We start from the raw sequence: 12,947 nt of genomic DNA, 5'->3' as shown, positions 1-12,947 counted from the left end.
TTTCCTCTCATTCCATTGGTAGACGAACTCGGTTGACTCAGACTTTTTTTTTCTCTCAAACCTTTTTTTTTTTTTTTTTTTTTTTTTTTCAGTCAAACTCGCACGCCGAGAAAAAAAAACTCCGTACGCCGGAGATCCGGCACGGTGCCGGAATACTTTAAGCCCTGCATTTCTTACTACTCTTGTCGTAAGGTGTAGCAAAAGTAGCCTACACGATGCCTGCAGTGAAAGCTGTGTAGTCTTGGGACCGCTGCTCCGCTGGTGCTGCTCAGCGGAGCAGCGGTCCCAGCAGCAGCTGCTGGTCCCACTTGCGCTCGTTTTGGCCCGGGTTGCCTCTTCATATTCACGGGCGTGCGTGTTTTTTAAGTGATGAAACAGGTTGCTTGTGTTTCAACCTCTTGCTGTCACAACACTGCAGCAAACCTTGCATATCACCGACGTTTTTAATGCCTTATTTAGGCTTATTATTTTATAATTGATTTATTACGGTATTGACGGTATTGCAAAATCCATGTCGTGGCGCAGTGTTACACCGGTGATGACTATGACACCGGTGTACCGCCCACCCCTACTTCAGGTACAGTATATTGCCTGAAAATAGATCAGAGATTCAGATGTAGAAGAAATGCTTTGAAAAGGTCACACGTCTCAAGTTCGGAAACAATACACTAGACGTGATTACAGTACAACGGAGCTTTACAGAGCAGTGTATTTTCTGTACAGTTGAGCACAATAAAAAAAAATAAAAAAGGGGGATCAGTCCTCATTTTGAAATGTGAATCCCAGAATAAATGCTTCATGATTCAGGGTCTGGAAGCCCATAAAAAGGGCCAACAGCTGCTAAGCTGACTGGGTCCAAGAACACAACGGGGGTCAGACAGGTTCCTCGCTTGTGTACACATAAACCCAAAAGTGAATAAACAACTGAATCCTAAACACAATGAAACCCGACCCCGGTGTTACAGTACCATCTGTTGGCGTTGTGAACTCTGGGGGTGAAACACTCTGTGGAAGCCCCCCTGGACGACCCCCCTGTCCGTGATCAATCAAACCCCCTTTCGGCACATGTTCTTCGAAGCTCCAGGAGGCACTGATCCCTGACACCTGAACTATTTGGAACAAATCAGCCTACAAGCGTTGTCCTGCTTGCAACAAACACTCACATTTTAGATGAGTCAGGTGAACACATCAGGTGGGAGCACTGGAGATCCAGGTGGTGTCTCCAAAGCCCCCCTGCACCTGCTGCCTGTCCTCACCCACCCATCTGAGGGCAGATTCCCAGGATGCCACAGGACAGCTGCTGACAGGCTCTACTTTGGATATTTCCCTTGCTTCTATCTACCCCCACCCTGCACGGGGCCTCCTAGGGTCAGCCGCAAAGATGTTGGACGGGATGGTGGAGGTCAAGGAGTTGGCAAGGGGAGAAGGAAGGGGGCATGCCTTCTTCAGAAGGTGAGTGTCCCTCTTGTACAATTATACCCCACGATAATCACTTTCACAATCCAGACAGTTCAGAGCCCATACTCAGGAGTCCTTTGCTCCCGATGACATTACGTCCTCCCGTGTATGTGCCCTCTACATCCCCTACCATGACCCTTCCACCTTCACCCGCCCCTTCCACTCCACCTGCCTCTGTATTAACATATGTGCTCTTAAAAGCCTTGAACACTCAATGCCTAATTGTGCGCACAAAACCTTATATTTTTCATATAAAATGTGCAATGATATAAATGAATGAAAGCTAAATTGCATATTCTGTTTTTTTATTAAATTTTTTGTGTCCTTTTCCTTTTCTCTTGCTGCTGTAATGATGGAAATTTCCCCATAGTGGGACTAATAAAGGAAATATAATCTAATCTAATATAACTAGCTACAGTTTTGCGTCATCTTTAAAGTGAAATCCTACCCTCTGCTTGGAAAACTGGCTACACATTAAATTAGTATTCAAATGCTGTTACTTTCAGTGGTACAAATGGTTTGTTTTGGCCAAGATCTAACCTGAATGCTAATCCTGCAACTTTTATAACAAGGAATTTCCTCCCAGTACATAAAACCTCATCCTACCAAAACAAGCCCCATTCCTGGGTCCAGTTTCAGGACGAACCTGTCCGCCTACATAGAAAATTACCACCCGAAGCCATATCTTGGGAGCGTTGAGTATGTTTTATTACTGTTTAGTATTGCTCTTGGAGCACAAGGTTCTTGTGTTTATTTCAACCCTCTGGTGTCAAAACTGAATAAATCAAACAAGGGGATCAATTAGGGGAAACGAGTGGAATCTGTTTTTTAAATCTTGACGGCGCCTTGGGGAAATGATCTACGAACTGCTGCTTTCAGCACCTCCATAAAGGGACCATGGAGATACGTTCTTAAAGGTTGCTCACAGAGACTTACAACTACAGAAAAACATTCCAGGATGTTTTTGGTGGTTAAGCCTATATCATTTAATGATTTAGTTTTTTGTTGTTTTTTTTTTCATGGGTGGGGGTCTGTAGATCTGGTGTAGTAAACTGAGTGGTACAAAGGGGAACAGATGGCGCGCCCTGAATTATTTTAAACTCCAATTAAAACTGTGAGTCACTTGCAGTTCTCGTATTCCCGGCCAGGTTACAGCCAGCAGCACCATGCTGGGTCCAAAAGTGTACCGGCGGTGTTTCACTAGATACAGAACCTTCATGTAATTATGGACCAATTATACACCCACTGGCACACAAGTGTGAGTCTCTGTCAGGTCTGGCCTCTTAATCCGACCGGTGCGCGATTTTGTAACGCCGACCGAGTCCGGTCGCACAATAAAGAATATTTACAAGCTCGTTAGAAACTTCTCTTGTTCAGGTTTTTACACAATCCAAAGATTTCTGTGAATGATTTAAGTTACAGAAATTCACATAAATGGCAGGCAACTTTTTCACTGTGCTACAAAACACACAAGGGTCAGCCCGTAAACATGCAACCCTCCCACTCGGAGTTGTGTCATTCTTTCCAGTGGTCGTCCAAACTTTTCCACACTCGGTATGTCAGGGGGAATATAGTGCAGCAGCAAAGAAGACCAGAGTTTAGACTCTGCCACCAAATTAACTGAGCCAACTTATGAGAAACTTGGCAGCCAGTATTTTGTATAAAACCGGGGGGGATTTACCATCGTCAGCACTTGATAAAGGTACCTTTATTTTATTTAAATAATGGAGATCTGTCAATAAGTCCATCTAAGTCACCAAATGGAGGAAGAAAAATCCTAATGGCTTTTCAAAAATTGGCATTCATGATTTTAAACGCAGACAGGCTACATATTATTATCCCACACGTTCACATCTGGATCTTGAATTGAATTTGAAAATGACAAGCCTTTCATTTGTTCTGAGTTTATCCACATCTGAGACTATCCTGCCGTAGCGACCACCGGCAGCACCGGGAAACAGATCCCCATCCCCACCGGGTCACTGCGTTTATGATCAAGACCCCTTTTCTCTATTACTATTACAGAGTCCCTTTCAAATAAGGACTCCTTCGTGAATCCGTAAACCCCGTCCATGGGACTTTTTAGTTTGTCCAGTGAAGCTTACTATTTTCATTTGCTGCCTTGTGATGTCGCTCACACGAAGAAAGAAAATGCGATCAAGCCCAGTTAAAAGTTTTTGCACGTGTGTGAGTGTTTCCTTTCTTTTTTTTTTTTTAAATCTGTCTCTTGCACTAAATACAGGTTGCATTTGTTTGACTTGCAAATATGTGTGTGGCCACACATGTTTTTTATGGAGTGTAATTAACCCACTCGAGGACCAGGTGAGGGCTAATCCAGCCGGTCTTCGGACATCTGAGGCAGCGGCGTTTGGACAGGTGAAAGCCTGGGTGTTCGGTAACCCAAGAAGGCTAAACACATAATGGCGACTACGCTGCATCTCAGACCTCTGCTTTACTTCACAGTGCCTGTGCTTGACCTCCTTGTTCACTGCGAGTGTCCATTTCCACAACAAAAGCCCGACAGGTTTGTGTGTGGTTAGAGAGAGCGCTGTGTCATGAAATGTAACACTCACTGACGGGGAAGTTAGCCGACTTCCCATGCACTGACAGGCATGAATTGAACAAAGTTTGACATTTTGTCTCAGATTAATAAATAAGATAAATATGGTTTCGGGTTTATAACATATGTTAAAGAAATATCCTAATTTTGCATATTTGTTTAGAGGTTTTGCTGATATGAAAGTGAAGTTTAGCGCGTTGAAACTGTAATTTTAGATGCTGACATGATTAACAAAAAAAACATCTTCAGATAAGAAGTATTCACTTCTACAAATTGGGAGTAAAACTGAACTTTTAGTTAATACATTTAGTAAGAGTTGAGAAAAGTTGGGGGACAAGCAAGGTTAACATCCTAGATTAAGAGCTTAATACATTTTAATATTTCACTACAAGAACAGAATAAGTGATTCACATTGAGGAAAGTGCAAATGTGACTCGTCAAACTTCAGCCGATAGTAAGTTAATGCGGAGGAAACTGCAGTTAAAGAACTTTAAATTAAGTCATGGTCTTAAAGAGATGTTATAAAATGTAATTATCAAAAAAAAGTATTGAAATTGGACCAAAAAGACACATCTCAAGAAATGTAGTTGACTCTAAAAAATAAAAAATAAGAGATTTTAGGAAGTTGCATTTCTTGTACGTAGATGAAAATAATTCAAATACAGAAGCAGAGGCAGTTTGGGCAGGAAAAAGTTAGAGGGAAACATCTGATAATCAATTTACACTTATAATATGACCAACCACATATCCAACACTAAATACAGGAATGTGAGGTTTTTTAAAGAAAATGAAAGAAAACTGGACACAATAAAACGAAAGCAGAACATTTTTTAATTCTTTCCCTTTTCTTGGATTAAATTTACAACAAGATGTGGCTTCATCCTAAATGCTTCCATTGAAGGAGTTTATTCCCTATTTAAGATAAATTCGTCTCTACTTCCATCTTTCTACTTAGGATTACCGTGGCCGGGACGACTGAGAATCTACACCGCGTTCTTAGTGTTATAAAGTTTTATAGCTTCAACACACCGGCTTTCAAACGAATATGTGCCAAACATCTCTGTGGCTTTGAAAACCTTAAAAGCAGTCTTAAAATGGCTGCAGTGTCCAGGCACAGAAGCTGCGCTCTGCTGCGCGCAGAACTCGTCATAAATATGTAAGTACTGATAAAGTTCTGTGCAAGCAGAGCCCACAAACTCTCCTGCTTTTGCATCAACTGATGGCTTGTCTGCCCTGCAAACAAGATGGCAGTGATTTGAAGGTGGTTGCATATCCAAACAGTATTTTTTACACACATGCAATGTCAAAATGACCTTAGTTTGCTATCGGGAACCCCACTAACCCCATCAGGTTAGTGGAGGTAGATTTTTTGTTTCTTGTCAGCGGCCTAAAATAAAGCAGTGACTTTGCCTAATGCGCTATTTTTTTACTCCAAAATGTCCCTTTTAAGTAATTCAATCAGACTGATTTCAACAAGTGCTACATAAGTGTCCAAACCCCGCTCACTACATCCAACAACTGCAAACATCTCAATCGAAAGCTTCCTAAAGCACCAGCGCGATCATCTGGAGGACCCTCAGATTGTGGAGAGGAGAGCTGGCACGATGGGCTCCCGCAGACTGGGCCGTGCCGTTTTAACAGTTATTCATCCCTCTTTCCAGTTCAAGGGTCCTTCTGTTTAAAAACGGGCAGCATTAAGGCAAACTGACACTAGAGTCTATCCTTGGAGCGGCGATCCAAATTCCAGAGAATCTTGGCAACTCCTCGGGATAGATGGGACCCTCATGGATATAAAACCCCACAATGGATGAATAGGTAAACAGAAGGGTGTGAAAGAGTGATGGCAAAAAGAGAATGTTCACTCTCAGAGAGGCACAAAGAGGGCGGTGTGTGAGTGGGAGATGGGAGAAAGCCAGAGTGTTTGGGGGAGGAAAGGGGGAGGGAGAGTGAGAAGGGTCTGAAGCGCAGGTCTGAAGGGAGTTGTTGGAGAGCAAGAGTAAAAGTTTTGTCTCCGGGCCTTTTCGAGGGTGCTGTGTGTAGTGTTAACTCAATCAAAAGGAGAATTATACCTCCTGAGACACTCAGGTAACCTTTCATTATGGCCTTAATCCTTCTTAATAACAGAGCTGCAATGCTGGCAATGCCCCATTAGACAGAGAACCACTGTGAAGAAGAGCCATTCTCCCCCACAGGACTGTGGAAATGCTCACACACAACACTCGCTCACACACTCTCACAGTGACAGAGGAAATCAATCACAAATTCGTCTTGAGCGAGAAAATCAGGGGACGTCGTCCTCCAGGAGGAAATGAGACGTCTGTTTATGTGACCAAAAACCGATTCCCTGAAAGTGGCTGCAGACGGAACCTAACTCCTCGCAGTTACAGATAAACGGGGTTCCAAAATGTTTATCTATTTTTAGCTTTAATGTGAATTTTTTTATTTTGCTGTAGACAATTTTCTCTCGTGTTTTTCTGGTAAGCTTTTAGCACTTTCCAAGCAGTCAGTCCTAGGAGGGATGAAGCCTGGCATCTCTTTTTTCATTTCAGATTACAATCTTTCCCAATTTACAACGCTTTATAATGCCACAAAAGTGTAAAACAATGTTTATAATTAAATAAAACAAGTGATTACGATTTAATTCGACAGAACAGATGGATTAAAGTGAAATCTTCTGTTTATTTTACAATCACTTACCTCACATTCAAGTGTTATGGCACTTAAATATTAAGCGTGATGTTTATTAGTCTGATTTTAAGCAATCGGAGATAAACTACACAGAAACTATGACTCAACAAAGAAAATATAAATTATTTGCTTGCTTAAAATTGTAACTACTCTGATTCATCCGTGTTTTATTTCCCAGCCTAATCAAGCTTTAAACTGTGATTCCACTGTGGCCAGAGCAACTGAGGGGCAGTCAAGCCTTTAATGTGAAACAAAATGAGCAGCTTGATAACATCTAATGAAAGCAGCGCTAATGTGGCTTTAATAAATCAACAGGCTGTCCTCGGCGCTTATTTCAGTGGCAATTAAGCTACTTCGAAAAGTTGAGATGTTAAGTAAAGATTTCTGGGTTTGTATAGACGTGTCTTTATCAGTGATGTATAGGTGGCTAAATAAAAAGTTGGGAAAATACAATTTATCATCATGGCAATTTAATGACTAAAACAAAATACAGATGCATGCCCAGCTTTTAAGAAGGAAATAATTATTGTATATTTAATATCCTGTCTCTTTTTAAGCTTGGGTGACTTACCTTGATTTAATCAGGGTTCCTACACATTTTTCAAGGTCAAATTCAAGCACTTTTAAAGCACTTTCAAAGGTCATTTTCAAACTCTTCGAGCACCTTATCACTGGGGTAAAATAAAAGGAATATATAAACTCATAATTATTTTTTCCGCTTTTTATCACAATGTATTGTGCTGTAAACATCTAGTTATGTTCCACCTTACTGATTTTATTTCTCCTTGTAATAACTAAACTATACAGTCTGATCCCAATTTTGTGAAAGACACAGAGTTATAATTTCCAGCACTTTCAAGCACTTTTTTAGGCTTTGAAAACACAACATTGCAATGTCATGAAATTCAAGCACTTTCAAGGATTTCAAGCACCCGTAGGAACCCTGTTTAATAAGGGTTATTTAAATATGTTAAATATTGTTTAAATATGTGGGTTTAAAAAAAAAAAAGTTTAAATAGTCTTGATGTATCAGTATTTTATTATATTATGGGATGTATTAGCGCGTTCACCTGTACCACTCCAGGCCGTTGTCGTAGTTGCGGTCGAAGAAGTGCGGCTCTGCGCCCACGGCGCGGATGTCCGGGTGAACCCGCAGGAACTCCAGCAGAGCCCGGGTCCCCCCCTTCTTCACCCCGACGATCAGAGCCCGGGGCAGCTTCTGGCTGCCGTCCCCGAGCGGGCTCAGCCTCAGCCGGGGCGACACCTTCCTGGGGAATAGGAGGACCGGCTCCTCCGGGAGCCGCGCGCCGCCGGAGGGGCGCTCCTCTCCGGCGGAGATGCCGGCTCCCGCCCCGGAGGAGCCGGAGCCGGGCACGGAGCCGGACACGGAGCCCGTGTCCACCAGCCTCTTGGTCCTCAGCTCCTCCCGCACCGGGGCAGGTGAGCTGCAGCGGCCGCCCAGCAGCTGCAGCAGCAGCACGGAGCCGAGCAGGGAGCACAGCATGACCGCCGCTCTCCCGGGGCCGCCTCGGGCCGGCGGGGGGTCCAGCTGCTGGTGGAGGCGGCTAAAAGCCATACCGGTCCCTGGGAGGAGGTCGGTGGAGCAGCCACGGCCATGTCAGGCGCACATCACTATCACCCAGCCCACTTGCCATCAAGAAACTGAGAGTCTGAGTCAGAACTCCTCCACAAATGTAAAATGATGCCCCAATTGAACGAATTGAACAGGTGACAGATATTTATCCCTGAATGAAACAGAAAACAACAGTGTAAAGCTGCATGTCCTTGCTCAGGTGAGCGTGTGCGGTGTTTTGCTGGAGGATGGGATGCCGCCGCCTGTCCTCATCCACCCGCCGCACGTGGACGGAGTTGTAAACTTGTCTCCATGTCAGGTTCGTTGACCGACACGCGTCTGGACCAATGAGAGGACGAGGAGAGAAAACCAGCAGCCAATCACGAGCCAGGTGGGCGTGGACGCGTACGCACGGGTTCATAATTAAGCAGAAATGATCGGTGACCGGGGGAAAAAAAGGCAATAAAATATATAAGGGTCGCGTTATTTAAATAGCACTTTTCAGACACAGGAACAGCTCAAAGTGATGCACGTTAGCAAAGGAAAGGAAAAAAATAGGAGCAGTAAACAGTGAATGCAGGTATATAATCTGTTAGCACAAAGGAAAATTAGATCAGCAGCAGAAAAGGTAATTAAGTAGATAGCTAAATGCATTTTCACTCCATTTGGCTTCTACCCGAGGTACTCCCAGCTGACCACCCCATAAAGATCTCATTCCACTACTTTATTTGTGGTCCAAGAGGAGACCAGAGATAGAAAGAGAGGCATACGTATAAAATACTGGAAACAGAACTCGACTACGCTGCTTGAGCTCAGCATCTCTTTTGAAGCACAGACCTGTGTATGGATTGAACAAATACACTACAACCTAAAACGAATACAGCTAAAGTCACAGAAACCCACTTTAAAGTACATGCACAATTTATAAACTGATTAACCAAACAAACTCCCTCCAAGTCTCACAGAGGCTGTTGTTCCGCTGGCGGCGATCATTTTCTTTCTGCTCATTTCGCAAATCGTCCTCAGAATTGATCTGCGGCAGCTGCGTCTTCAGAACGACCGCTCACACTTTTCCGCCATCAAATATGTCACACGCAGCGGACGCCAGGCCACCAAGGAAGGCCGTGAACTGCTTTTTATGACACTCAGAAGAACAACGGAGGGGAAATTGGGATAGCGGGACACATTACTTCTTTACAAGTGAACAAGAACAGAACTGAGTGTTTCACATCTGCTTCTGCCTTTTCAGTATTAGCATGAGAATATGAAGGCAGTACTTCAACGCCGCACAGCTTACTGCCGAAGAAAGCGGATGGAGACCTCAACACCAGGCGGTGTTGCCAGCGCCAGATGTCCCCCATGTTGTCGAGACAATACAAAGGGGTGTCCCGCATTTAACAAATCACACTCCGTGTCTTTTCTCTGTGTCAATGAATCTGCAGAGGTTTTCAGCCCCCTCAAACCAACCGGAATGACACTCGACATTCCCTCGCCGGGGGTCAAATGGCTTCACATCCTGGCCTGTACTGTTAAAATAATCCGGCTAAAACAAGTGTATTTTTTTATTTATGCATTTAATTAAAGAGCAATACCTACTGCAGATTGTTGTTTCCAACGTGTTGGCCCGAGACTCGGAGGTCAAAATACAAACCCGAGGGCTCAGACAGGATCAGCATTTCATCACACAAATTCTACATTTTCTCTGATATTTCTAGTGCGACTTTCTTAAGATATAAACACCACTTACTCACTTGGGGAGGACCTATACATCTTATATTGATATAGCACAGATGAAAAACACTACAAAACACAGCTACAAGTAAAAAGTCTGCACTTCAATACTCAAAAGAAATTTCCGAGCGTCAGCGAAAAACAAACAAAAAAGAAGAAAACTATTCCCTCAAGTTGTTAGATTGACATTCAAGTTATAAAAACCAAAAAAATGGCCCTTTGAAGTGTTTTACTACTTCTTATATTATTGGCTTGTTGCATTGCATTGTTAGGAATTGTAGTTATTATTTTTTTTATTGCAGGATTACTCAAAAGGGTTACATCAGTTTTGCACTGACATCTGAGTGGAAAGGGGGCGTGGCTTAACTTAAACGTGATTAACGTTGATTGTGGTCTGTGTCTGGATGCCGGATATTTTTAGTGGTCTTGATAAGCGACTGGAAACAGTCCCAGTCTGCTCTTGTCACTGATCCAGTGAGGCAAAATGTCACGTCACAGTTTGTTTGAGCGGATTTTATCAACCATACCGTTCATCTCTAACACATGTGTCATATAGACAATTATCTAAAGGAAAATGAAATTTAAGTAAAGAAATATGATAAAATGGTAAAAAGTACAATTCCTTTTTAATATTGACCTAATATGCTTATCAAAACCTTAAAATAGTATAAAGGGAGCTATGTTACTTTTTGCTTCTTTCAGGTCATTTTTGAGAGATTATATCCTCGCCTCATAATCACATTAAATCTGCCACGAGCGAGTGCCGTTGGAAACATCTGATAAAGCCCATTGGTTGTTTTTGATATCACTGATGTCATTAGTGGCGTCTGAGTGAGGACGTGAAAACTGGGCCGTGCCTCGTGCAATGTTTGTGCAGTGACACTCACTTCCTTCAGAAAAAAAACAGCATTTAGTGTGTAATTACACACCCAGACATTGGCGCTTTCAGAAAAATGTGCAAGCAGTCTGAAGGGCATGTAAAAACGTAATTCGGCTTTCATCTTCACCGTTTATCCAAATTGCAGCACTATGGTTACTCTGACGGAGCCTTTTTGGAATCTTGGATGCAGAGTTGGGGTTTTAACTTTAAAGGGCACACAAACACAAACTGTTTATTACCCTTCGACAATATAGGAACTTCTTTTTTATTCTTTTTTGCATGGTGAGGAAATTCTAAAGGAATGTCCTGGGAAAGCGAGCATGCTCCAATGCAAACCCTAGTAAGGAGTGGCAAATTATCTGCATTCAAGTGTTATTTCATAGAAATGCGCGAACGATCCCCAAAGTTGTGCTCTCTCACGTGCACAATCAACACTCAGAATATTCCCGTGCTGAAGCTGTTTTCCATCGCTGCGCTGGCCAAGTGCTTAGACTGTGTGCCTCAGCCATGAACATAATCTCCAGACAGGTTTACGAACTGAGGTTTGGGAGCTGTCAGTTTGGAGGAGACATCTTTACTGCTCATACTACAGCTTGACAGTTTCTCAACGTGAAACCAGTTGGAATTGTTTTTTAACTTCCATTTCCAGGACGTTACTTAGTTTTTGGACAAACACGTGGTTTAATGGCATATAAATAAGATGAGCTACGTAAAAGTGATGCTGTACAGTCAGATATTGTTCGAGAAAAAGCGAAAAAAGGTCCATCAGGCCGACATAGTGGGAAACAGATGCGGTGTGTAAAAATGTTTTACACATGGAAATTGCTTGGATGTGATTTATGGCACGTTCCATTCTTGAGCCGCAGTTTTCTTGAGCGTCACAAATTTCCATACGAGCGCTGCACCTTGGCCGCAAAGGGTTGCCTCCTAAAACCTTTTGAATTAAATTAAACTGGAATTACTCACTTAGACGCTCCTTTAGTTACACTAGTATAAACCTGGTATATACAGGGCATTGTTCACCAAAAAATTTCATTATAGCTTGGTTTACTTTTAAAAATAACCTTTTTAAATATATCCATGCAGGACACATGCAAAGCTAAAGTACTGTACTTGCACATATGTGCTTGTCGTGTGTAGTGACTTCATGTTTAACTGTTTTTGCTTCTGCAAGAGGAAACATACTCGTCGTATATACACAGCTGTCGGCCATTCATCCAGGCGGGTTTCTTCTGCTCCATTGGCAGGCCGTGCGCTGAGCAGGAAGGGCTTCTATTGAGCACGGAAACCCAAATAAATTGTCTTCATAATCAGATTAATGCTCATCTGAAGTGGGTTGGTTCTTTGAATTCTCTCAAAATGTCAACATACATCCAGTTTGAGTAAGGCGCAGCAGCAATTATCCTCCATTCATCAAAGCTACAGCTTCAGATTTTTGTCTGCTAGTGTGCAAACAGGAGGGGGCATGCCACATAATAGGGTGTTTTCTGCCTTTCTTTAAATTAAAGGGCTTTATAGTGGTTTATAGATGTTACCGAGTTACTTAAGAATCAAATCTGAAAAGGTAGAATACCATCAAATATTTTTGTAATTCAGTATACAACAACTTAGCAATGTGCTGTTGTGTCTCAAATGGGACACAGAGCAGGTTGTGAGTATCGAGCTACATTTTGTGTCGCATTCCTTCCTCCAAGAGGCAGCAGGATGCAACTGATTATGTGTGAGGCAGGGAGGCAGGGAGGGAAGGAGGGAGGCAGGCAGGGAGGGAGGGAGGGAGGCAGGGAGGGAGGCAGGGAAGGAGGCAGGCAGGGAGGGGAGGCTCTGTTTGGGTTCTGCCTCTGTGTGTCCATCTCTGTAGGCCAGTCATCAGCTTTAAAGACAAGCTGCTGTGGGTTCAAAAAGGTTAATTGCACATATGGGTGGGTATAAGGAGAACAGTCATCCAAATTAATCTCCAAATGCACTTGTCAATTTACCCCGAGCTTAGTGACTTTGTAGCCAGTATGAAGTGCACGATTTAAATGCACCACATGGGACATTTTCCCACATATTACAAT

At 42.9% G+C, this 12,947-nt stretch overlaps 1 protein-coding gene across 1 annotated transcript in view; it reads right to left on the bottom strand.

Annotated features, from left to right (window-relative positions):
• Positions 1–8,553, bottom strand: part of LOC133419409 (heparan sulfate glucosamine 3-O-sulfotransferase 3B1-like) — a 51,766-nt gene extending 43,213 nt beyond the window's left edge. The window contains exon 1 of the mRNA XM_061708571.1: positions 7,777–8,553. Coding sequence (XP_061564555.1) covers positions 7,777–8,282 — 506 coding nt within the window. The 5' untranslated portion in view covers positions 8,283–8,553. The remainder of the gene's footprint in view (positions 1–7,776) is intronic.
• Positions 8,554–12,947: the final 4,394 nt, after the last annotated feature.

The sequence above is a fragment of the Cololabis saira genome, chromosome 19, assembly GCF_033807715.1.
Source record: "Cololabis saira isolate AMF1-May2022 chromosome 19, fColSai1.1, whole genome shotgun sequence".
NCBI lineage: Eukaryota > Metazoa > Chordata > Actinopteri > Beloniformes > Belonidae > Cololabis > Cololabis saira.
The sequence above is the reverse complement of the archived record's forward strand: the minus strand, read 5'-3'. Positions and strand labels throughout refer to the sequence as shown.